The 25,016-nt window shown below is 53.5% G+C and overlaps 1 protein-coding gene across 9 annotated transcripts; it reads right to left on the reverse strand.

The window, feature by feature from the left end:
- On the reverse strand, window positions 1-25,007 carry DLG4 (discs large MAGUK scaffold protein 4). Of its 9 annotated transcripts, none has more exons than XM_081161406.1 (20): window positions 24,563-25,007; window positions 17,015-17,080; window positions 13,471-13,524; window positions 13,274-13,324; window positions 12,954-13,078; window positions 12,686-12,855; window positions 12,456-12,592; window positions 12,164-12,308; window positions 8,422-8,717; window positions 8,186-8,288; window positions 7,930-8,044; window positions 6,379-6,555; window positions 6,057-6,093; window positions 5,939-5,966; window positions 5,759-5,806; window positions 5,578-5,679; window positions 5,117-5,289; window positions 4,101-4,210; window positions 3,478-3,569; window positions 1-3,240 (listed from the first exon to the last, which is right to left on the reverse strand). In XM_081161406.1, exons 1-20 carry the CDS (start codon window positions 24,590-24,592, stop codon window positions 3,134-3,136), a joined length of 2,166 nt encoding a protein of 721 aa, XP_081017532.1. In that variant the 5' UTR covers window positions 24,593-25,007; the 3' UTR covers window positions 1-3,133. The 9 variants fall into 9 exon arrangements, with proteins under 9 accessions (XP_081017532.1, XP_081017531.1, XP_081017528.1 ...); XM_081161405.1 differs by having other exon boundaries at window positions 13,274-13,332; window positions 13,470-13,524; XM_081161402.1 differs by having other exon boundaries at window positions 16,916-17,080.
- Window positions 25,008-25,016: the final 9 nt, after the last annotated feature.

Genomic DNA, 25,016 nt, shown 5'->3' on the forward strand with positions numbered 1-25,016 from the left:
CCAACAGAACTTCCTATGGCGCTGCTTTAAAAATGCACATAAAGTCCGCAGGCCTTGCTCACTTCTCTCATCCAGCTATTTATCTTCCTTCCCCTGCCCTGCTGCACCCTCGTCCTCCTGTCCTCCGATAATCCAAACTTCTTCCTACCTTGCTGTTCCTCTCTCTACCTGGCACATGCCCCTACCCCAGGTTTCCTCATCACCCAAGTCTCAACTCAAATTTCCTCCAAGAAGAGGCCTCTGTGCAAGGACACATACCCAGCGGTCACTTTCTTTGCTTAATATCACCATCATCATCTTCAATTGTCAGCATTCCTTTACTTCCCACTGTCTGTTGTCCCCACTGGATGGACCCAAGTTTCCTGAGGGCAGGGACATTGCATCCCCAACATTTTAAACACTACCTGGCACCAAGGAATATCCAAGTAAGTATTTGTTGTAACAAATTGAGGCGAGATGGAGTAGTCAGGATTTGAACCCTGTGCGGTCTGTTTGGGAACCCAGTGCACCTATCCATCCACACCGGGTCTCCATAAACGGCCAGGGATGAGCTTTATAGATTTGGAAAACTCATCCCAAACAGCTAGTGGGCTTCCCTCTGACCTGAGGAATGAGATGGAGAGGGAATTTTTTTTAGTCATATGTATTTCTATATTTATTTGAATTTTTGTAAGGTACATGTACAGTATTACTTTTGTAACCTAAAATATGATGCATGCAAAACTAGGTAATTTCACCCCTCCTCAGTGAACTCTCCTGAACCCTTTAGAGCCAGACACATCACCTGCACACACCTTCCTCAGCTCAGATGTCTCCCTTCAGCTAAGGATAGAGAACATGGGCACAGCCTCAAAGGATCTGTTCCTACACAGAACCAAGCTAAGAGGATTATTTGAAAACCATCCTGGGCAGCAGAGCTTCTCCACCCAGCAAGGCATTAGAATCACCTGAGAGATTTCCCGCAACGCAGGACTCCTGGGCCCCATCCGCAGGAATGGGTTCAGTTGGATACAGTACTGCACAAAAACTGTGCAGAGCAATCCAGAGAGAGGACCACACGTCCGGAGAGCTCTGCCTCCGCCCTTGGATCACGCTAGGCTGGGGCAGCCACACCCTCCCCAGAACCACTGCCCCTGGGGGGTTGGTCTTTTGCATCCAACTCTCAACTTCTGCCAGGCGAGGCTGTGAAAGCTGCCCTTTTGCACCGTTCAGGACTTGACCATTGCAACTCTTAGTCCTTCCCCGAGGCCCCTGACTCAGAGGGAGGAGGGGGCGGTATCACAGCGGGGGCCAGCAACGGCTCATTTATGCCGCAGCTGAGGCCTCCGTGCTGGGAGCCTGCTGAACTATAAACAGTTGCAGAAGGAAAGCTGAGAACCATTACTCTACATAGATAGCCGCATCTGAGGGGCTTCAGTTAGGACTTATGGCCAGGAAAATCTGGCTCCCTAAAAGGACCAGAGGCCTGGCCGGGTAGCTCAGTTGGTTAGAGCACTGTCCCAATACGCCAAGGCTGAGGGTTCAATCCCCAGTCAGGGCACAAACAAGAGGCAACCAATGAATGCATCAATAAGTGGAACAACAAATCGATGTTTCTCTCTCCCTCTCCCTTCCTCTCTCTAAAACCAATAAATAAAATTTTTGAAAAAGGACTAGAATCTTGTCTTTATATCTAATAACGTGTGTGTGTGTGTGTGTGTGTGTGAAATATAATAATAGGTAATGAACCATTTCCTTTTTTGCCTGGTCTACCAGGAAGCTCAGAAATCACCTTTATCCCCACAGCTATAGCAACTGTTTCTCCTATTTTTATTTTTGGTATTAAGTTCTATTTTCCTACCCTTATTATTTGTAAAACTACTTCAAATCCTTCCTGTAGAGATGAGGCATAAAGAAATCCAGTGAATAAATACTTACACAGCATTCCTTATCAGCAAACCTCTGTCAAGATCATCACCAGAGCCCAGCTCTGTCCACAACTCCATGAACACGAACAAAATAAGTTTGCTCTGTATTTTCCTTTATGGAGTGTCAAAACAGCCCAGGAGAGTGATCAGGGCTGAGCCAAGTTTTCGGGAACCTATGCTAAGTCTGTCCTCTTTCTGGGTGTGTCAGTGACCTTGGACAGAGCTCCAGCCCCTCCAGGCCCATCCCTCACTACTAACTCTGCATCCTTGATTTGCAGGTTCCTTCCAAGGCCCCTTCAGACCCCTTTACCCTCTGGGGGGAGGTGGGAGGGTGTAGAGAAGAATCTGACTTTACCAGATTCATCCTTATACTCCCACCCTGTCTCCCTCCTCACCCAGGTCCCAAATAATCAGGCCACACACCAGGTTTCAAGTATCTGTCTCTTCCTTTCACTCTCTCAAAAGAAAAAAATAAATAAATTGCAGAAGGCGGCAGCATTTCCAGTCTTCCCCTGGACACCCAACCCATAACCCCTGCCCCCCACCCTCCCTCCCACATTCCCACTCCCGAGACCCATCCCTCCCCTTTCCCCAAAAAAAAAATCCCAGGGGAAAAAAAAAGCCACAGTAACCTTCCACTCATGCAAACCAGCAAAGAAAAAAGGTGGGGGCATGTGGAAGGCAGGGGACCCACAGTGGAGTCCCCTACTTATCCCCCAAAAAACCACCTTTGAGAAGAAAAAAAAATGGAAAAAATAAATGAGAAATCAAGGGGAGTTATGATGTGGGCAGGGGTGACCCCAGAGCCTGCCTCAGGAGAGAACGGAGGCCTGGGGCCCTGCATCCCTGCAGCGGGCACTCCTTGAGGGGCAAGCCTGACTTCTGGAATGTGTGTGGGAGAAGATGGGGGAGGGGTGGCCCCCGGTGGGTTCGTGTGTGCGTTGGGGGCGGGCAGGGGCAAGGGATCCTAAGGAGTGAGGGCCCAGGACCAGGAGCCCGGCTCCCCCCAGACCCCAGGTTCCTGGGGTTCAGGAGCCCAGTTCTGGGGTGCGGAGATACATGCAGAGGAGTGTCCCCCCTCCAATGGGCTAGATCCGGTTAGAAAGGAAATAAATAAGAAGGGGTGGGAGGGAGGCTGGGGAGTGCGAAGGGCTTGGGCAATTCAGTCCAGACCAAGGGCCCAGGCGATGGAGGCAGGGTGAATCCAGGCCAAGCCAGGGTAGGCATCAGAGTCTCTCTCGGGCTGGGACCCAGATATAGGGGCCTGAGAGGTCCTCAATGACGCGCTTCACCTTGTGGTAGATCTCCTCAAAGCTGTCGCCCTCCACGATGGCTGGGGGTGGGTGAAACAGGGAGTGAGGCCAGATGCCTGGCCAGGGGGATGGCAATGGCCCAGAGAATTCTCTAAGCCATGAGCCATGGGGTTGCACCCACCCAAAGGGGGCACCTCTTTCTAAATCATCCGCCAGTGGGCTCCGCTCCCCTCTCTCACTCCTCTGCTACCTTATTTTCCTTCTGAATCTGAGCAAAGGTGCATCACATGCTGGTAATGGGCTGGCGGCAACCTCACCTGAGAAGCACTCTGTGAACTCCTGCTCCAGCTTGGTGGCTCTGTCGAAGGCTTTGCGGGCTTGCTCCTCTGTGATCCGCTTATTAATCTCTCTGCAGAGAGTGAGAGAGACACAGACCTGAGGGCGGGTCCCCCTCTGCCTTTTACTTCCTCCATCCAGGGATGTTAAATTGCAAACTGTATTTTCTTATTTGGAGCACAAAGCAAAAAAACAGTAATTCCCAATATCCTCTGGGGCCACAGATGACCGCCCCTACCCGCAACCCAGCAGCCAGGTATGGCCACTCCAGGGACCTCTCCAGAGCCTCATCCTCCCAGCCTTCAGCCCCAGTGAAGGGACTCAGACTCGAACTCCCAACAGCCCTGGAGGGCCTGGCTCGCCCCAGCGGGTGTGTGCCCCAGGGGCTGCTGGGAGCTGTAGTCCTGCCTAGCCCAAGGAAGAAGAGGGGAGAGGCCTGAGATTTCCTGCATCCCCTGGGTTCCAGCTCTCTGTGCAGATCCCCCTCAAGGGCTGCTGGAGCCGCTGCCCAGGGTTAAGAGGGGAGAGTTCACACAGAGGCCTTTGAGGCCCAGGGCCACAGGTGTGGGGGAGTGGAGGGGAGGCCCCCTGGGACCATACTCACAGCACATTCTCCAGGGAGCGGGGGCGGATGAAGATGGCGATAGGGTGCAGGTGGGCCGCCTGCAGCCGCCGCACAGCATTGGCTGAGACATCAAGGATGCAGTGCTTCCCCTGGGGGCAGGCAGGGTGGGCGCAGGGGGACCAGCAGGTGGCAGGAAGGGACAGACAGAGGTACCAGAACAGGACACAGTGCATGGAAAGGCAGAGAACAGGAGGTTGGCCAAAAGGGAAGTGACATGGATGTCAAACGACACGTTGGCAGAGAGTCAAGGTGAGAAGAGGGTATGGACAGAGTGAAAGACAGAGAGAAAAAAGGAAGGGGCCGGCACAGGGGGAGGGGATTGGCCAGGGGCGGGGGGCAAAGGACAGGCAGGGAGCAGGCCCGAAACAAGGGGCAGAGCAGGTGAGACGGGCAGGCCAGAGTGGGGGATGGAAGGCATGACAGGGCAGATGGGGCCAGAAAGCACAGGAAAAGGAGAAAGGAAGTAGGATAGAGGGAGGAGGGAGAGGAGGACGGACAGAGGACAGACAGATGGAAGAAACAGGGGAGACAGATGGGAGGGAGGGAGGCAGATGGAGAAGGGATCCGTAGAGGGAGAGGGCGGGGTGGGGGCAGCAGGGAAAGCAGGTAGCAGAGGAGTGGGAGAGGGAAGTGGAGACCCCAGGAACAGGCGGGGTGGGGGGGGCGCAAAGGGGAGCAGGGGGGGATGGGGGGACGGGGGGGGGAATCCAAGCCACCAAGGGCAAGGCCATAGGAAGAGAAGAGAAATGGGGCAAGGAGGAGGGCAGGGGAGAAGGGGCCAGATGGTGGTGCCCAGTTTGGGGTCAGGGAGCGAGGGAGGCAGGCGGGGGAGCGGGCAGGGGAGCAGGCCGTCAGACAGTTGCCCAAGAGGAGAAGGTGGGGGAGTGGAGTCGAGACCCAGCAAGGAAAGAGACAGAGAGAGCGAGTTAGAGAGAGCTGGAGGGAGGCCATGGGGGAGAAGGGAGGAGGAAGGGGACGGGTGCCGCCGGTCCTACCTGCTCTGCCACCTCTCGCACGGACTGGACGCTGGTCCCATACAGGTGGCTGTTGTACTGGCCGGCCTCAATGAACTTGTGCGCTTGAATGTCCTTCTCCATTTTTTCCCGGGACGACACAAAGTGGTAATCCCGGCCATCTATCTCATACTCCCGCTTGGGCCGTGTCGTATCTGCCAGGAAGTCACCCCACCCCCCAAGATCTAACCACCATCCCTCTAGCTCAAAAGCTGTCTACGTCAGCCCCCAAAGTGCTCAGCTGGTCCTTTAGTGGAAGGGGCTGCTGGGGACACCCAGACTGAGAGGGACAGGACCACCCGCCCAGCACCCTCTGGGCCCGTCCTCCAGGGCTCGGGCCTCAAATAGCAATAGGCATGGAAAATGAGAATGGCTCTGCCCCCCACCTCCCATCCATGGGCCCCACCCATACCTCCCACCTCCACCCCAGGCCCGGCACTCACGGGGAACACAGGATCCAAACTTGTCGGGGAACTCGGAGAGAAGATCGTCATTGGCACGGTCCTTGGTGGGCCCGAGGATGATGATGGGCCGAGCATAGTGCACTGAGGGGGGAGAGCTGGCTCAGCGGAGAGAGAGCCAGGAAGCAGGGCAGCTGGGGCCACGGCGCAGGGCAGGGCTTACCTTCCATCTGCGTCACCGTCTCATAGCTCAGAACTGAGTCTTCCCGACCTAGTGAGAGGTAGGTCATCTGTGAGGGGACTCTGAGACAGGGACTTGGGGCCCCATGTTGCCTTCCTGAGGACATCAAGAGAAGCTCAGGGTTTCTCTCACCCCAGGTCTTCCCAAACTGACCCTACCTACCCTGTGATCCAGAGCTGGAGCCCCAATCCTAGGAAGGAATAGCAGGCCATGTGGTTAGTAGAGTTTACCCCGTAAGTCCCTGACTCTTCCACTCAAGCCCACCCTCTCTTCTACCTACCTTGGCCTTTAACCTTGACCACTCCCGTCGCTCAACCCTATGGAAAACAGGGAGGAAGAGGGAATAGGGAAATGTCCAGTGAGGGGCCCTACAGCCCCACCCACTAGACCAGCTGATAATCCCATCTCCCAGCATTCCCTGGACCCCTGTGCTCCTAAATGAGATGTCTGCCCCAAAGACTCATAGGAGTTCTGGTGCCCACGAGGGCCAGCAGATAACCAAGAAGTCAGAGGGCAGACCCATGCCCTACTGGCTGCCCACCCTGGGACCTTGGAAGATCTGGTGCCTGTGGCAGGAAGGCTGAAGGTGCTGGGAGCCTCACCGCCGTTTGCTGGGAATAAAGCCAATGTCATCGGTCTCGCTGTCAGAGTGTACCCGCCGCGCCTGCCACCACTCCTCATCACTGGCGTCGATGACATGAAGCACGTCCCCAAAGTGGAAGCTGAGGGCCTGGCTCAGGAAGCCGCAGTCCTTGGTCTTGTCGTAGTCAAACAGGGCCCTGGAGGGCAGGTGGCCATCAGTTGGAGCCTGGCTGAGGACTCCAGCCACCCTGAGACCCAGCTCAGAGGTTCGGGGTCAGGAGTCTACAGCCAAGCCCAGCTGCTAATGGCACTCCCACAGATGCCGTGGATTCTGGGGAACTCAAGAACTGTGTGGGAACCAAAAGCTCTACTGTTGCTCATATCGCCACAACTATTAACTGTCACTCAGTCAATGCTGTGTCAGTGAGCAGACAAGCTATGGAATCAGTGCAATTTCTGAAGTAAGACCTAGAACGCCACCCTCCCCAGAAAGCAGTCTGCAATCCACATGCACGTCGCAGTCAAAGAGGTAACCTGGACCCTGTTCAAATTCATAAGAAAAAAAACTCTTTGCAGATTCTGGTTACCTTAACAGTATCAAATTCCTGTCAATGAGCCCCAACCCCTGGGGTCAGGACAAGGGGAGAAATGACACTGAGAGAGCAAAGTGAAGAGCAAGACAGTGGGATGGCCAGAAGAGAAGAGATGCCAGGGTCATCTGGCATCATCTGCGAGTCAGAACTGACCAACCCTGGGAGCCAATTAGACCCCAGCAGGGAGTGGAGGGCCGAGCAAGCCCCTGGTTTGAGCCAGGTGTCTGGGCGAATGGTGGTGCCATTCAGCGAGAAAGAAACCACTGATTCGGCAAGACAGAAAACACAAGTACACAGGAGAAAGAGATGAGCTCAGTTTGGGACGTGTTGAATGTGAAATGCCTGTGGGACATCCCAGGGAACATGTCCAGAAAGCAGATGGCCAGAACTGCAGGTCTGAACCTCTGGGAAGAGGTCAGGCCAGAGCTGACAGCTCTGAGACCAAGCTACGGAGTGGAGCAGCAGGCTAGACCATGTGAGTGGACAGGAGCCCAGAGGGACAGAGAAAAGAAGTATATAGACACCAGGGGAGGGTGAGAAAGAGGAGCCGATGGGAGAAGGGGGCCTGAGAAGGAAGTAAATGCCGCTAGAGAGACAAGGGGTGACATGAAAGAGCTGCAGCTCACCCTTCCTGGACTGCCCTCATCCCAGAGGGAGGTGCAGGCTGGGGCAATACTCTGAGTGGACTAGGGGCCCCCTGTTCTGGCAGGCATTAACCTTTGAGTTACCAAATTGTTGGGCAGCTGGGGGGAGGGGTCCTGAGGGAAGTGCCAGGGTGACCATGGGCTATGAGGCAGTAAGGATACTGGAGGCTGAGGCTGTTTTCCAGTTGACAGGGAGTATCCCTAAATGCTAATCTGTGCAGCTGAGCCTGTGAACACCAGCCAAGTGTCAGGACTGGATGGGGTTTAGGGGAAGAGCTGCCTGGGGAGTGGGGGTCACAGAATGAAGAGGAGCCCAGCCCATGAATCGTCCAACCTGATATAGAAACCCCTTTTGGGGTTGCTCCGCAGGGAGGCGGTCCCTGAGCCCAGGCTGCTGTTCATGAGCTGTTCCCGAAGATCGTGGATCTTGGCCTCAAATCGGCTATACTCTGAGGAAGGACAAGAAGGTTCCTGAGCTCTGGCCCAATCCTACTGCCACCCTCCGCGTGCCCCCACTGAAGCCAGAGCTGAGGAGCCAGAGTCCTGAGGACCATCTCAGCCGACACGAGGGGGAGCTTCAGGTCTGCTACCTTCTGGCTTATACTGAGCGATGATCGTGACTGTCTGACCCGCATTCTTCAGGGCAATGGCAGCCTGCTCGTGGCTGGCATTGCGGAGGTCAACACCATTGACCTAGAGGGAGGAGGAGAGGCTGAGTCACTGGAGATGAGGACCAGGCTCCAGCCTACCCAAGCCCCTGCCCAAGAGCCCTGGGCCCTGCCGAGAGGGGAGAGGGTGGTACGGGCAGGGGCTGGCCTTCTCTCACCGAGAGGATCTGGTCCCCCTTCCGCAGCTCCCCACTGAGGTCCGCAGGGCCCCCAGCCAGGATAAAGGAGATGAAGATGCCTTCACCATCCTCGCCCCCAACGATGTTGAAGCCCAGGCCCGTGGAGCCTCGGTGAATGACAATCCGCCTTGGTTCTCGGGGAATGTCTTCCTCTCCCAGCAGGTCCTTGGCTACTGGGGAGTAGCGCCGAGGGGAAGTGGGGGTCATGGCTGTGGGGTAGTCAGTGCCCAGGTAGCTGCTGTGACTGATCTCGTTGTCCAGGTGCTGGGAATAAGCTGAGGGAAGACGTGGAATACAGGGTGACATGGAAATGCACCGAGGGAGACAGCACCCACCACCCCACCTTCGCCCTAGGGAACCCGGAGAGCCAGACTTGGGTGAAGGGAAGTTATTCTCAGAGATACTAGGGTGGGTGGGAATCAGATCACAGCCATGCTGAGGGCAGGAACTCACAAGTGACGTCAGGGGCTGGTTTTCCTAGGGGGTGATGGATTTGAGGTTACATGTCCTAGGGATGCCAGGACGATGAAGGGGAACATTAATACCAGCTTTTGGGGTTTTCTTTTGGTTGTAGAATCTCTCAATCTATGAAATTCCTCTCCCCCTTTTTTTTTCTCTTGGTCATCCATTTGAAAAAAACAAGGTCATTTTGTCTAACACACGTTCCCACATTCTAGTAGGGAAATTCTAATAGGGAAATCACTGCCTGCACCCTGTGGTGTTAACATGTGCCCCTGCCCTGTATCTCCTGTAAACTGGTAATTCATACTAGAGACTTAGTCAGATTCAAGTTCAATGTTTTGGCAATAATATTTCACAGATAGTGCTATGTACTTTCTACTGCACCACGACAGGATGCCACAGGTCTAGTTGTCCTTTTGTTAGTAAGACTAATCGGCAGGCTCAGGTGTTGTCAGCTTTTCACCTAAGAGTTTTGGAAGCCACCGACGATCACTTCCTGGTTCTAACATATCACTGGGGACAGCAAAGTGGTGATGTGCTACTGTTTCATTTTGTTTGTTTTGAGGGAGGAACATTTATTAGTGGGAATTCTTCTATAAAACAAGAACTGCCCCCATGGATGGACCTGGAGACTATTATGCTAAGCGAAATAAGCCAGTCAGAGAAAGACAAATATCACACGATCTCACTTATATGTGGAACCTAATAAACAAAATAAAGTGATGAACAAAATAGGTCCAGAGGTATGGACGCATGGAACAGAACAACAGATCTCAGTGGGGAGAGTGGTGGAGCAGACGGGAGGAGATTAACCAAAGAACATATAAGCATATATGTATAACCCATGGACACAGACAACAGTGGAGGGAAGGCCTGGGGTGGGGCAGCAGTGGGGTGGCAGCGGGCAAAGAGGAGGAAAATGGGAGACATCTGTAATACTGTCAACAATAAAATAAATAAATAAATAAATAAATAAATAAATAAATAAATAAACTGTCCCACATTAACCATTTGGCCACCCTAAGGTGCAGTTTGTACAAGAAAGGAAGCATATATGCTTCTTTCCCTTTATTTGCCAGTTTTCAGAATAAATGAGTTCCCTAGCATCGCCCAAAGGTACCCAATTATTTTGAAGTACCATTATGATCTCATGGATTTTCACACAGTCAGTGAGTTTTAGTTACGTGGCCAGTGGAAGCCCCTTCAATCTGGCTCCTGCGTCTCTGACATGACCCTCGCAGCCTTAGATGCCCCCCTTGCTTCCTAGTATAAAAAAGGTGATGAGCTCATCTTCTACGTTTCTTGCCCAACATTTGAAATCAGCCCTTTCTCCAAGGAGCCAAGGTTCCTTCTGGTAGGTCATGGTGTTTAGAAATACTACCACGGTGTTAATATAGTTTGCACCAGGGCTTCGTATTTGGTGGGGCAGTCGTGCCTTGTCATTCTTTTCCAAAAATGTCTTATTCTCCCGAATGTGTTCTTCTAGTTGAACTTTAGAATCAACCTGCCAAGTTTCCAGGGAAGGGGGGAGAACGTTAAAATCCTGATGAGGATTGCATAAAATTTATAGATTAGTTTGGAGAGGGTTGAGATCTTTAACGTATTAAGTTTTTCCATTCGGAAACATGGCGTGACTCCCCATTTCTTACAGTTTACTCATTTTCTTCATATAAATCTTACACACTTCTTGTCAAGTTCATATTTCTAAGAATTTTATAGAATTTTTTTCTATGGTGAAAGGATCTTATTGCTGGGAAGTTATTATTTTTTTTTAAATGTCTTTATTGATCTTAGAGAGAGGAAGGGAGAGGGAGAGAAAGATAGAAACACCAATAATGAGAGAGTCATTGATCGGCTGCCTCCTGCACACCCCCTGCTGGGGATCGAGCCCGCAACCCGGGCACGTGCCCTGACCGGAATCGAACCTCGATCTGGATTCTAGGTCGATGCTCAACCTCTGAGCCACGCCCAGCTGAGCTAATTCTTGTCATTCATCTTACATATGGCTGCATTCTTAAACTTCCATACTATTTCTAAGTTCTTCAGTTAATTCATTTAGATTTTAATATCAACAGACAATAGTATAATTTACAAATAAGGACAAGTTTGTTTTTCCCTTGTTCCAGTATGCCAAGGTTGCGGGTTTGATGCCCAGGCAGGGCACATACAAGAATCAACCAATGAATGCATATATAAGTAGAACAACAAATCGGTGTTTCTCTCTCTTCTTCTCTCTCCCTCCCTCCCTTTCTCTAAACACAATAAATTTTTTTAAATGTCTCAAATGTAACATACACTTATTCTTCCTGCCTTACTACAATGCCTGGAATCTCTAAAGCAGTGGTTCTCAAGCACTGCTAAGATTTTATCATTAGGAAATGTTTGTTTCTGATAACTACTTTTCACCACATTAAGGCAGATTCCTCTGTTTTTAGTTTACTAAGTTTTCACCTGAAAATAGATATTGAATGTCATCAAATGCCTTTCCCACATCTTTTTATTTTTAAGGGAAACCCTTTTTTTTTTTAATATGTCTTTATTGATTTCAGAGAAAGGAAGGGATAGAAACATCAATGATGAGAGTCATTGATCAGCTGCCTCCTGCACGCCCCCACTGGTGTTCAAGCCCACAACCCGGGCACATGCCCTGACCTGGAATCAATCCTTAATCTCCTGGATCCTAGGTCAATGCTCAACCGCTATTTGAAATGACCTTACAGTTTTCCTCCCTTAACTTGTTAATACAATGAATCAAATTAAGAGGTTTCCTAATATGGAACCACCTTTCCTGTTCTGAAACAAACCCTACTTTGTGGCAATGCTATTCCCTTAATAGGAAGCTGAATCTGTTTTGCTACTCTGTTGTTATAAACTTTTACATCTCTATTCAGAAGCAAAATTGGCCTGTACTTCCTTTTATGTTACCTTTTCGACCTTCTGAACTACCATTATAAAATGAAATGTGAAACTTTTAATCTTTTTCCATACTCAGAGAGCACATAAGAATAATCCATTCCTTGAGTATTTGATAAAATTAGCCATAAAACTATCTGGGCCTTATGCCTTCTAGGGGAGAGACCTTTGACAATATTTTCTAGTTCTTCCATAGTGACTAATTTCCCATCTATTCTCCAACCACAGGAAATGACAATGGTTGTAGCTACTTCACAGGGAGCATCTGAAGAGGAACAGTCACTGGGAATGTCATGGGGGTAAATGGGATGGGTCATGGGGAGCTTCGGGTTTGGAGGACTCTCACAGGTTGTGATGTCTGGGGGAGCATAGCTGTCACTCAGGTAGGCATTGCTGGGCTTGGCCACCTTTAGGTAGACAACATCATACGTGTTCTTCAGGGCTGCCACAGCATCCTCATGCATGACGTCCTCCAGCCCCACGCTGTTGACCTGGGGTCAAGGGAAGCAGAGCTCAGACAGAGCCAGAACACAGCCTCAAGACAAAGGCACTGGGAGTGAGCTAATAAGAAAGCCAAGGTCTGCTCAGGGCCATAGGCAAGACCCAGGTGAGGGCTAGAAAAATGAGGGGGTCCTCACCGCCAAAATCTTGTCTCCAATTTGCAACCTCCCATCCTTATGTGCGGCACCCCCTTCGATAATCTTGGTTACATAGATGCTATTATCTCCAGGGATGTGCTGGTTCCCTACACCTCCTGCGATGCTGAAGCCAAGACCTAGATGGAGGGAAAGGCAGAGGTGGGTGCCTAGGAAGCAAGCCTTGGGCAGGAGACAGTTGACACAGGAGTGGTGACATAATGGGGTACTACCTTTAGGCCCCTTGATGAGCTTGATCTCCATGAGTTTCTCAGCAGGGGGCTTCCGGCGCATGACGTAGAGGCGGACTATGGAGCCTGCCTCCTTGAGGGCCTCCACAGCAGCTGAGTGGGTCACCTCCCGCACATCCACTTCATTTACAAATAAGATGCTATCGTTGACCCTGAGGGCAGCAAGGTGGGCCTGAGCCAGGAGCTTCCTGCTGCCCTGGTCCTCCCTTTGGAGGGAACCAGCATCCTAACCCCTGTCTCCTCTCCCCACCTGAGGCGGCCATCCTGGGCCGCAGCCCCACCAGGAATGATCTTGGTGATGAAAATGGATGGGTCGTCACCGATGTGTGGGTTGTCGGTGCCACCTGCGATGCTGAAGCCCAGACCTGAGTTACCCTGGGCAGAAGAAGGGGAAGGTCAGCTCCCCTCACTTCCCACTCTTGGCAAAGCCAGTGGGGAGGAAAATGGATTGGGGAGCTGTGACCAGAGCAGGAAGGGGCAGGGTTAAAAGGCTGGCCACCTGGAAAACACAGGCACAGAGAGAAGCACAGACAGGGAGCAAGGGGACCTCGGATGGAAGAGCCTGCTCACCCTTTCCAACGTGATCTCCTCGTATTCCATTTCCCCCTCAGTCCCGTTCACCTGCAACTCCAGCACGGACCAGAAACACAGAAACAGTGAGACAGACATCCCTACCTGAGAACCTGCCCCTCCCCTGCTCCTGGAACCCAGGCTATCCCTCTCTCCCGCCTTCCTTCTGCAATGGCCCCAAAATCTAAACAACTCACATATCCCGGGGCTTCTAGAGTGTCTGTGTTGACAATCACAGGGGGAGAATTGGCCTATGAGGGAGAAAAAGGAGATGAAAAGCTGCCTGAGCCTTGGCTCAAGAGGGAGTCCGCAATTAAGAATCCCACCAGCCTGGCTACCCTTTCAGCCTCTTAACCAAGCCTCCTCTGCTACTGTTAGAGTACCTCACGAATCCAGCCTCAATCCATATTACATACACACACATGCACACGTGCATGGACTTCACTCTGCAGGGCCCAGACCCCCTGTATGGAGAAGATGTTTGAGTAGCCGGAAGGGAGAGGCAGCCAGACTGGGAGCACAGCAGATGGTAAAGAGTGGAGGGAGGGGGACCGGCTCCGGGAGCCTCTCACCGGATGCAACACCACAGGGTGTTACATGCCTTATGCGCTACACACATAAACCCCAGGGCTTATGTCCACCAGGTCCTGCTCCCCAGTTCTCGCCTCCATCCCTCTCCCTATCTGCCCACAAACACCTTGATGCCTTCATAATCTTCCTTCAGATTTGCCCCTCACCTTTACACACATTCGCCCTAAACCCTCAGCCAGGGGAACCCAGGGTTTCCCCAGATGCAGGCCCCTCCCTCCCTCTTGCCCGCCCACCACCTAACCCACCCTTTCCTCTAGGGACCCTGTGGCCTAGCAAGAGTATCTAAGCCCAGCCAAGGCCAGGGGCGACCCTTCTCCAGGAAGCCCTGGCATCAGGACAACAGGAGGGGGTGGGGGTGGCCGGGGGCAGCCAGACTCCCCGACGCTAAGGGACCGGCTAGCCCCGCCTCTCCGCCCGCCCCCCCACACACACCCCCGGTGAGCCGGGCGGGGAGAAGTGCGGCTGCGAAGGTTTGCGGGAGCCGCGCATCCCGAGCGGCCTCCCTTCCCCCCCTCGGCGCCCCGCACCCCGCGCAGCGCAGAGCACGCCCGGGGGGGAAGCGGTGAAAGACACCCGGGTCCTGTCCTTTCCTCCAGTCCTCCCACCGCCGCCGCCTCACTAAAGAAAGAGTTAAAGTGGGGTGTGCCAAGGCCCCTGACGTCAGTGGCCTCGAAATAGCAGGGTCTCCAGACTCTGGGGTGGAGCCAGCTTTAGGCTGGTCCTAGGGGCTTCCCCAGTTGCCAGGGAAACACAAGCCACGTCTCCATGGCAATGGGGAAAGGCTGCCCAGAGCCTCCTTCCGGGATCCCCAACCTATTGCCTCCTTAAACAAGTATTTATTTGGAGCCTACCAAGTGCGAGGCAGACTTCACGGTTTCCCCGGGCTCCTCTTTCTCCCCTTCCAAAGGGGTCCTCCTGTCTCCTACGTCTATTTCTCAGTCCTGTACATTACCTTTTCAACCTCTATAATAGATTTCATACTCATAAATCTATTAACACCATCCTCCGACCCTTCACGTTTCAGCAAATGCTGTTATCCAACCAATAGCCACTGACACCAAAATCTCACCCACATGTCCATTCTCCACCCTGTAGCTTATCCTCAGTCCCCACCCCGTCCTAGAACCCCCCTCCTCAGGCCCCATCTTTCATCCCTCTCTACCCCATCCCACACCCTCCATCTACATCCCTGCCCCACCCTTCTATCTCAATCTTCCAACCCCAGCCTCCATTCTCATCTGCTCCCCTGTCCCTACCCCACCCTCCAGCCCCAGCCCTTATTAGTCTCCTATCCTAACCCTCCATTCTAATTTCTGATTCCCCGGAAAGATCAGCACCACTCCCTCTTACCTCATCCTCAAACCCTCAAGATTCTATCCCCAAATCACAATCCTTCATTCTCAACCCACTCCCCATCTCCTCTGAAAATTGGGGTGTCTCTTGTCTGACAGCTCAGGCCTTGTCCTAAGACCTCCCACACACGCTCAGGCCTCCAGCACTCTCCCCTTCCACTTCCCTGTGCTCCCTGAGCTCAGCCTGCAGCGCTCCCTAGTACTGTACCAACTGCCACCTCTCACGCCTCCCTTCTCTCATCTTCCCCCTCCCAGGGACTTAATGGCCCCATCTCATAAAAAACCACCTCTAGTCTTCTTTCCTTCACTCCTTGAAGCCCCCAGAGTCTCTCGGGAATACTCTGTACCATCTCCCCATGTCCAGGGCCTTACTTTCCTTCCTTTCAATCAGCTCAGCCTGCTGCGCTGACTTTAGTCTCATCCCAGCCTGTCCCCTGCCCTGGGACCTCTTACTCTTCTGTCGTCTCTCCATTTTGCTACAAGCCAGAGGATGGCCTTTCTCTCTCCAACTCCTCTCCTGCCAGCCACCACTTTCCAACCCCAGAACCTGCTGCTGCTCCCTCCCTGACTCTTCACCCCCAGGCTCAGAAACCTCTTCCCCATCTTCTTGGTACACTATCAGCAACCTCCCCCTTCCAAGGGCATCCCACAAGATCCTGAAATCCCAACCCTGACCCCACAATGTCCCCCCTCAATCTCACAGCTTGCCTGGTGCTCTCCATTGCTCCCTGTCCTGTGCCCCCAGAAGAGGAGACCGAGGGGGAAAAAGATGGAAAGTGGCCTGGAGAGTGGAAGGTCTCAGAAACTAGGCCTCCCCAGGGCTGGAGAAGGAAAATCAGATGTGAGCATGTAGGAGAAAGGGAAACAGGTGGTCATAAATAATAATGGGGGACAGATAGGGTACAGAGAAAATATCTGGGCAGAGGTGAGACCCAAGAGGATAAGAGAGAGGAGGTATGGGAGGACGGGGAGATGGTGAACAGTGAAGGGGGTATGGGGGTGGGGGCGGGGGCTGGCTGACCGGTGAAGAGGACTGAGCAGGCCACAGAGGACCTGAGCTGGGGATCAGGGAGAGGGAGGAGAGTGCGTGGGAGGAAGAGAGAGGCAGCATCAAGAACCAGCCAGCAGGGAGGGAAGGGCAGCAAGGAGGGGAGGAAGCACAGGAGCAGAGCAAAGGCTGGGGCTGGGGACAGAGGCAGAAGGGCCCCACAACTAGAAGTCTCAGGCCAGACAGATGGAAAGGACTGGAGACTAGGCGGACAGGGAGAGCCAGGCCCAGGAACGGGAAGTGAGGGGAGGAGGCAGGGAAGGGACAAGAGCAAATGAGGGCAGCAGGAGCCCAGAGAAGAGCTCTGGAAACAGAAAATGTTAACAGAGGTAGGGAATATGAAGGAATGAAGAAGGCCTGGGCTTGGTGAGCATCCTGCACACATCTCAACACATATGCAGGCAGACCCGCAGGCACGCAGGCACACACCCACTCCCACTTGTCTGGCCTCTGTTTCTCCTCCGTAGGAACAAGGTGTTCCCAGCCCCGCAAACCCCCTCTTCCCCAAGCCCCAGGAGCCCAAGTCCCAGCCCCGAGTTCCAGCCTTCCCCCACCTACAGCTCAGCTATCGCCCTACCGGCCCTTGGGGGGTGGTTGTAGCTCCGAGGCTCCGAGGGCAGCACTGGGGAGGGGGCTGCCTGAGTCTCCTACCTTGAGGGGGGAGAGATGGGCGTGGCCCACGACCCCGTGGACAGCCTCGAGGTGGGACAAGTTCCTCTCCGCCACGTGCACCAGCTCGGGGGCGTTTACCTGGTTGGGGAGGTGGGCCGGACTGTGCTCCAGAGGGGGCGTGTCTTCATCTTGGTAGCGGTATTTCTGGGGACAGGGACGTAAGTGTCACTGGGGCCGACCCAGTGCCTCGGGCTCCAGGCTGCCAGCCCCCGCTGCCTCCTCTTTCCCCAGCCAGTGCAGTGCGGAAGGCCCTGGGGCCTGACCAACTCCTCCCCCTCCCTCTCCTCCAGCCCATTGGCTCCCCTCTCTCCACCCTCCCCACAGGCCCCTCTCCTGCCTTGGCCTAGGCACCTCTCATCTCTTTCGGAATCCCAGCTCCATCTTCCACCTCCTCCCATCCTAGGACCCCCAGCCTTCTGCCAGCACACTCCCTCCTCTGGTCTGTTTCTTCACCCCTCTCCCAGGCCTTCATCGTAGGTCCCTCCATCCTTTCCGAGCTCCAGCCCTTCTGACAGTGGCACCCACATTCTCTACATCCATTCCCAAAATCTCTGCTTCTCTCGGCATCTTCATCCCACCGCCCTCATTACCTTAACCCCACGCCCCATGTTGTAACCTTCCTCCTCATTCCAGTTGCCGCTCCTGCTCTCCATTCCATCCTACCACCACCCACCCTCATTGCCCCAGTCTCCCCACTGCAGCCTCTACCTCATGGGACTGGCTCTCCAGCACCTTCCATGCCCGAGGCAGGGACCTCAGTCAGGCCCTTCAACTAGCAGGTACTTGGCAACAGCCCCCCAAGCAGGACAACACTAAACCCGGCCAGTTCTTTCTCCAAAGGTCCCGCTGGTTCCCAAGAAGTCAGCAGAGGGGCCCCAAGAGTCCAGCCCCACCCCAACAAATGCTCACAACCCAGCCAGCTAATCGGATGTACTAGAAGGGGATGGGAGAGAAAGGGGGAGGACAGAGGCAATAGGGTTCAGGAAAGGGGCAGGAATGGGTGTCATGTTCCAGGTTCCCTGAAGAGGGTCGAGTGCTGAGCCTCAGGGTGAAACCACAGTTTCCCTCTGGCCTTAAGAAGTGAAAGACCCAACATTATCCCTGACTCCCTTCCCAACTAACCACCTGCCATCTCAAGGGCCTCCTGTGCTAGTTTAATAGAGACACCAGTAAATGAGATTAACTGGGGGCCAGAGAGAGAGGAAAAGGACTGCTGGAGGCAGCAGTGAAGGGCAGCAACGCTGCCTGGGTCCTCCCACATCTGCCTCTGACCTTCCGCTGCTCCCCTCCTCAGGAGCTGGCCCCCACAGAAGCAGACTCCCCCAAAAAGACCCTTCCAGGCTCAGGGAAGGAGGAGAAGGGGACCACAGGCAGGGCTCCCTCAGGGACTGGGGAAGACAGGATATACTCCCAATACACATGGGTAAAGAAGAATCTCCCTCTCAAAAAAGTATCTTAGAGGCTGAGCGTACCTCAATATTTGGAGGGCGACAGTTGCAAGATCCAACAGGAGGAAGCTTATCAAGGTCAATGCCTGATACTAGAGTATGATTCCAAATTCCTGAGGAGGATGAACCAAGGCTGAGGATGTAACTCAGCTTTGGCTGTAGCTCAGCTTGCAGCAAGAGAACGGGAGGAGGGAAATGCTGGCAACATGAAGGCTCTCAAACCCAGGACATGGAGACAGCTGGCATCAAGGAGTACCTTCATATATTTGAAGCCTTAGAGAAGGAAAACAGGGGCTCACGAAGCTACACTCCGTTTTCTGGCCCACAGATGTGAAGAGAGTAGTATCCTGAGAGCCAGGTTTCAATACCATAGGCACAAGAAGCAGAGAAGAAGGGAAAGGGGGGTGGGGGTTATAAGCTGAATAGCCCTCCTCAAAGACTGAGCCATCTTGAATAATAGAATTCAGTGAACTGAAAGAGCTTGTTCATTCCACATCCTGAAAAGGTGGTCATCAGCCCAGACAGTGCAAGAGCTAAGGGGCACTGGGGCGGTCCAGGCAGCTCCCCTCTCTCACTTCGCAAGGCCCCCAATTCCCTGATAAATGAGGCAGGGCCAAGGGGTGCAGCTTCACGTTTTGGAGTCTGGGAGAGGGTCTGAGCCCAATGCGCCTCCATCTTCACCCCATCTCACAGAGAAAATTCCTGAATCTGATAATGAAATGCCAGGTGCACGTAAAGAAAATGGAAACATGGAAAGGGACATGTCATTGTTTATTCTAGAGAGGAAATGAAGTAAATCTTTATCACAGTGAGGCTGCAGACACCTCACCCTGCCCCGCCCCCATGGGGAGAAGGGGTTCAGGACTGGGGAAAAGGCTCCTCCGGATTGGGAGACAATGTCACAGAAATAGGAAGAGGTAAGGGTATGAAGTTCCCAGAATGTGGCTGAAGGAGGTTAGGGCATATGTTCAGCCCTTGGAAATTTTCTAAGTACACATAGTGGGGGGGGGGGGGGCATCTGGAGTGGGGGGAAGAGTAATTCTGAAACTGCAAACTAGGAGGTAAGGGTTGGAGCCAGCACCTCTCAGTCCTAGATTAGGACAACTAAAGCAGGATAGGCAGAAAAGGAGGATCCCCTCTTTTGCCCTACTGGGACTCAGGGCCCCGGCCCACGACAGCTCAAATGCTACTGGGACCAAGTCTGAACCCCCAATTTATTAGGACATAAGACAAGTAAAAGGCCTAGAGATCACTGTTGTTCCTCCTCCCTTGGCCCCCTCCTCACTGTAGCCCCAGCTGCACAGAATAACCTGGAACCGAGGCTTGCACCCCCAAAATACAGGGGTGCGAGTGAAAGTGGATGATGATAAGAGGGATGACCCACTGCGCTTGTCCGCGAGACACTGCAACCCAGAGACCCCAAGCCAAGCAAAAGGCACAGAGACAGCGCTTGAAGCTTGCACCCTGAGATTTGGAGGGTCCGGGAAGAGGGGAGCGGGGCCGGAGCCCGTATCGCGGCACGTACCACGCAGAGACACATGGAGGCGAATCTGTTCCGAGCCGACATGGAGAAGGGGAGGGGGCCGGAGGGGAGGGGGTGGGCGGGAGAGCGAGGGTCCCAGGGTTGGGGAGGGGGAGGGGCAGAGGGGCGGGGGCTGCGGCGGCCGCGGCAAATGGAGGCTGCGGCCCGAGGTGAGGAGGGTGGGGGACAGCGCCTGCGCAGTGCGGAAGAGCGTCACGATGGGAAAGAGAGGGTGAGGGGAGACCCTCTTGGCCGTCAACTTTGCTGGTTCCAGCTGTTTCTCGTGGACGTCACCTTCCACAGTCTACTCCTATTCCAACCCAACTACAAACAGAGACGCTCCTAAAATTTACCAATTTATCGTTCTGATTCTCAGAGACCCCTTATTCCGTCTAATCTCCCATCCCTAAAATCACCAGGCCCCTAACTATTTGCAGAACCTCACCGGACCGCTCTTCACTACTGGACTCCCAGGGTGCAGGGAAGGAAGCAGCACTTCTCACTTTAGGACCCCCAAGGGATCTAAACTGTCTCCTACAAGCCCCTCCCCCACACATCCCCAAAGATTGTTCATGTGTACAGCATCCCTCAGATGCAAAGACATCTCCTATTCTAACCAGCAGTCCAGCCCCACCTGATAACCAGGCAGTGCTTTTCAAGAGTTTAAGGACCACAGATCCTGGTCGTGCCCACAAATTAATCTTGCCCTTAAATCATTCCTTTCTAAATCATATCTATCCATCTAACAGAAACCTTGAAATTAGTGCAAATATTACCCTTGCTCTAATGTAAACATCCAAATAAGCAGTTCTCAAATTCGTTGGGAGTCCCCTGTCCAAATTCCTGAATCTAATAAAATACTCATGATTTTCTAACATATCAACAGTGCCCAATACCTCCAGACCCCGATTTTAGAAAATACTTAATGTACCTTAAAGCTGGCCCTCCAAATTAAATTGCAACCTGTTCAATTTATTCCCAAGCCCTTATATTAAGAGATATTTTCCTATTCCTTTTCTTTACCCATCAATTTCATACATTATTCCCTTTTCTAACTGCCCATCCTACATCTCAACATCCCCTCCATGATTCTGAATTCCAACTGCATTGGAAGATTGCTCCCAAATATATCAATCTGTCCCACACCCCAGCCTCAAAAAATATTCACCAAAGTAAAATATGGCCCAATTTGCAGTAACCCACAAATCTTCCAGAATACCCCAAACCAATTGCTTCAAGTCTCTTCAGAGGCTTCCATTTTCTCCCAAACAACTGGACCTGAAAGCATCTCTTCCAAATATTCTCCCATTGAACGCCCACCTTTCCAACGCATAGCCCAGTGAGCAGTCTCCTCAAATCTGCTCCTCTGGCTTCTCTAAAATGCTCACACATGGCACAAAGGAAGGACTTCCCTAGAATCTCGCCTATGCCCCCTCTTTCCCGTTGACCGGAGTCTGCCAGATGCGCCCCCAAGATGACTTCCAATGCCCTAGTTTCGTTTGTGGATAGAACGCTTGGATCCTCAAAGGAAACGAGTGCGGAAGGGTCTGGACTCGAAATTTCTTCTAGAATAGAAAAATCACAGTTCTCCACCAGTGGGCGCTATGACCCGTTAAGACCCTCCCCTACCCCCATTTCCTTTTTCCCTCCATTTTCCGTTTCCCGGTTGCCTAGCAACGCAGCTATCAAGGACTTTGCTGTCGCCTAGTAACCGTCTCCTTGGAACATAGAGCTGAGGTAGGAGGTTGTGCTCTGATGAAATCTGAACAGGCCTCCATCTTAGGAAAATTGAGACGTCAGATGGCCCAACCCCCGGATTCTCCTTTCCAAAGACCCCCGCGCCCCGCAGTTACTCAGACAAGCCCCTCAAACCCTGTCTCCTTATGGCACATGGGACCACGCCACGCCCCTGCCAGGTCAGCTCCGCCCTCACTTCAGTCGGGTTACCCAGCGCTAAGGCCCCGCCCCTTCCCAAGGGCTGTTGCCCGCCAACCTAGAGAGTAAGCCAGACCTCGCCCACCTGCCTCCAGGAGACCACGCCTCCGTCCACTCCCCGCCCATTTGCTCCCCCGGCCTCGCCCATAGTGTCCCTTCGCCACGCCCCTGTCTGCCAATGAATGAGGCCGTTGGCCATACTGCCCCGCCCCCATCATCTTAGTTTTGCCCAATAAGGACCACCCGGAGGGATTAACCGCTTCGCCTCCAAGTGGTCAAATACCCCAGGTCTTTCCCCACCACCACCCTCCCCCACTTGTTCTGCTCCGCCCTCCGCCACCCTCGCCTGGCCCTCTAGTCCGCCACGCAACTTCAGTCGTCGCCGGTTACCATGGCAACGGCGACAGCAGTGCGGGGAGAAGGGGGAGGGACGGGGGCGGAGTGGGAGAAAGAGATGCTCAGAGATCCAGAGACTCCTGCAGAGAGAGGCACAGAGTAAGAATAAGTGATAGCTATAAAAGCAGAGTTAGCACAAAGCACAGGGCCTGGCACATGGTAGGCATTCAATAAATGTTCCCTAAATTACTGCAGCAGGTGTCTAAATATAGGCAATGGAAGATGGAGTACTCTCCGGCGGACCTGCGAAGCTCAACGACCTGAGTACCCGCTACCCACACAGCATTTTGGGGAGGGACAAGAGCCATGTGCCCCCTGCTGGTTCCTCCAGGCTACCCTCCGCTGCCCTGGATAGATATGAACCACAACTCCCAAAAGCCCCATGGCAGCAATCGTCTTAACACTGAGGGATCTTTGCCTCAAAGCCTTATGGGAGTTGGAGTCCCCGCCATCCCGCAACTGACAAGTTTTCCGGCCAAGGAATGTGGCAAGCCTGAGTCTCCACAGCTCTGTAAAACCCCAAATGCATGATCCTCTCTGTGCAAGGCTCCTTTCTTCAGGGATGTTCAACCATGGGCTACATGGAAGAAGTAGGAGTCTGGAAGGAGATGGATAAGCCCCACACACACACCCCGGAATAGCTGTCAGTGCTAGAAAGGCCCTCACCCTTGCTCACATATGTGTACACGTGTTAGAAGCAGAGCCCACACATTCCAACTGACTTTCTGTGTACACCTGTACACGGGACCACAGCCAGGGAGCCTAAGTCTAAGAGGCAGGCTAAGGGCAGGAGACAAGAGGAGCTGAGGACCAGAGGACATTAAAGGAGAGCAGGCCAGAGAAACTGAGGCCCCAAAATCTACTGAAACTACAGGGGATGGGGAGGGGTGTTTGGAGAAGCAGCGTGGGAGACAGCTTGGAGAAAGAGGGACAAGCAAGTAGCCCTGCAGAGGGGGTGTGGGCTCCAGACCTGAAGGTCCTCAGCCCCCAATCTCTTCCATCCATGCTCACACACCCACGATGCATGTGTACACACATGTGTGACAGGGAACATGTGTGTCCTCAGCTCCCTCCCCTGAAAAGCTGCAGTTCCCACTAAATATAACCCCCTCCCCAGCCTGTGACTCACCGGACCCCGCCTCCCCGGCCCCCACTTCCTGTCCCACCCCCCAACCCCCAGCTGCCTGCCATCAGCCCATGCCTCCCTCCACACACCAGGCATCCAGCTTTCTAGTCCCAGAGTCTCACAGCCAAGACCTAGGTATTCTGTATCCACCTGGAGCTTGTTGTGCTCCCCATCCAAGATCTGCTCTTTCCAGACTCCAACCACAGGGACACCCCAGTACAGATCCTCACTGCTGCCAGCCCTGTCCTCCTCCTACTCCTTTTCACCCCAGTCACCTTAAATCCAGGTATCCCCCCCCCACCTTGATCCCAAGTGTCAGGGGTAAGAGAGGCATCCTCCTCCATCTACTCTTCTCCCTTTTTCTCAAACAGGAGTAGACAGTGTGGGAGGAGAAGGGGATATTGGGCACTTGCCTGGGCTACCCTCAAATTTTGCACCACCCACCTGGTCCCCCTCCTCAAATCCTCTCTCTTCCAAAACCTCTCCTCCTCCTCAGGAACCGGCAACCTCAGCTGCTATAATAACCTTCTGCCTTCCATGGGAGTACCCCAGATCCTAACCTTACCTGCTCCTATGTCAGTCCTCTGACAACTCCCAACTATCCCCATCCATATGATCATGATCAGACCCTAAATTAACAGTTCCCTCTAATTGAGAGAGCACCCCCAAATGTATCCACCAGAAGACGGTGATTCTATAGCCTGAAGGCCCACCATTCCCACCGGCTGACACCCCCAAACCAGGCAGGCACTCACAAGCAATAACCTTCTACCCCCATGCCAGAAGCCCCCTTAAATTGGCCAAGGCACCTGGAGGCCAGCTTGTCCCTCAGAAGGAAAGAGAACCCCCAACATAATCCACCTTCTAACATACAGGAGCAGGACTCCCATGTGAGCCAGTCTTCTCCTTAAATAAGACTCTCTCAAATATGGTTGGTGAACCCTAAAACCTACCAGACCCCCAAACACAAAGCACCCCAAAATTTCCATTTCTCTACAGGTACAAAGGGATGACTCCAGGGGGCACCTGTGGCCAAACCCAGCATTTTCTGAAATGTGAACCCCAAAACTAAATTAGGACCCCAAATACATCTTCTGATGCTCTCACTCCAGGGCCCTCAGCCCCAGATTAGGCCTGCCTAACCCCTCCCCACAAACTCATACCCTCCCCCCAGTTTAGAGCCCCCCCATCATGCTTACCTTGGTTGTCACTATACAGAGACAGTCCATGTTGGGGGGCCTGGCCGCGGCGGCGGGTAAGGGGCTCTGACTTCATCGGAGTTGCGTTCCTCCCCTCCGTGGGTTCTCACCCCTCCCCCCTCCGCACCCCACTTTTGCAGGGGTGGCCAGGATGGGGGGAGGGGTGAGAGGGGAAAGAGGGGGTTGGAGAAGGGGAGGGGAGGGGAGCGTGGGAGGGAGGGAAAGGGGGCCCTAAATGGGAGTCCCCAATGGAGGGGGGGCTTGGGGAGCACACCCCGGTTCTCAGGAGGGGCAGGGGCACCGGGGGCTAGCAGCCCCGGAGTTCAGGGGCTGGGGCATGAGCTGAGGTGGGGGAGGGGAACTGGATTTCGGAGAGCCCCGGGGTTGGGGGTTGTCTTGCCTACCGGCCAGGGGCTAGGGGCCTTGGTGGGAGGAGTGGGGTGGGGGGTTGGAG

The sequence above is a fragment of the Miniopterus schreibersii genome (assembly GCF_964146895.1).
Source record: "Miniopterus schreibersii genome assembly, chromosome: 16".
NCBI classification, from domain to species: Eukaryota; Metazoa; Chordata; class Mammalia; order Chiroptera; family Miniopteridae; genus Miniopterus; species Miniopterus schreibersii.

Bases quoted from the DNA above. Each gene is read 5' to 3' on its own strand.
- DLG4 (XM_081161399.1), bottom strand. From the start codon at position 19,951: ATGTCGGCTCGGAACAGATTCGCCTCCATGTGTCTCTGCGTG. The intron at 12,856-12,953 runs GTGGGGAGAGGA...TGCTGCCCTCAG, and splicing joins GCCCAGGATGGCCGCCTCAG to GGTCAACGATAGCATCTTAT. The intron at 5,807-5,938 runs GTAGGTAGGGTC...ACCTCTCACTAG, and splicing joins CTCCAGCTCTGGATCACAGG to GTCGGGAAGACTCAGTTCTG.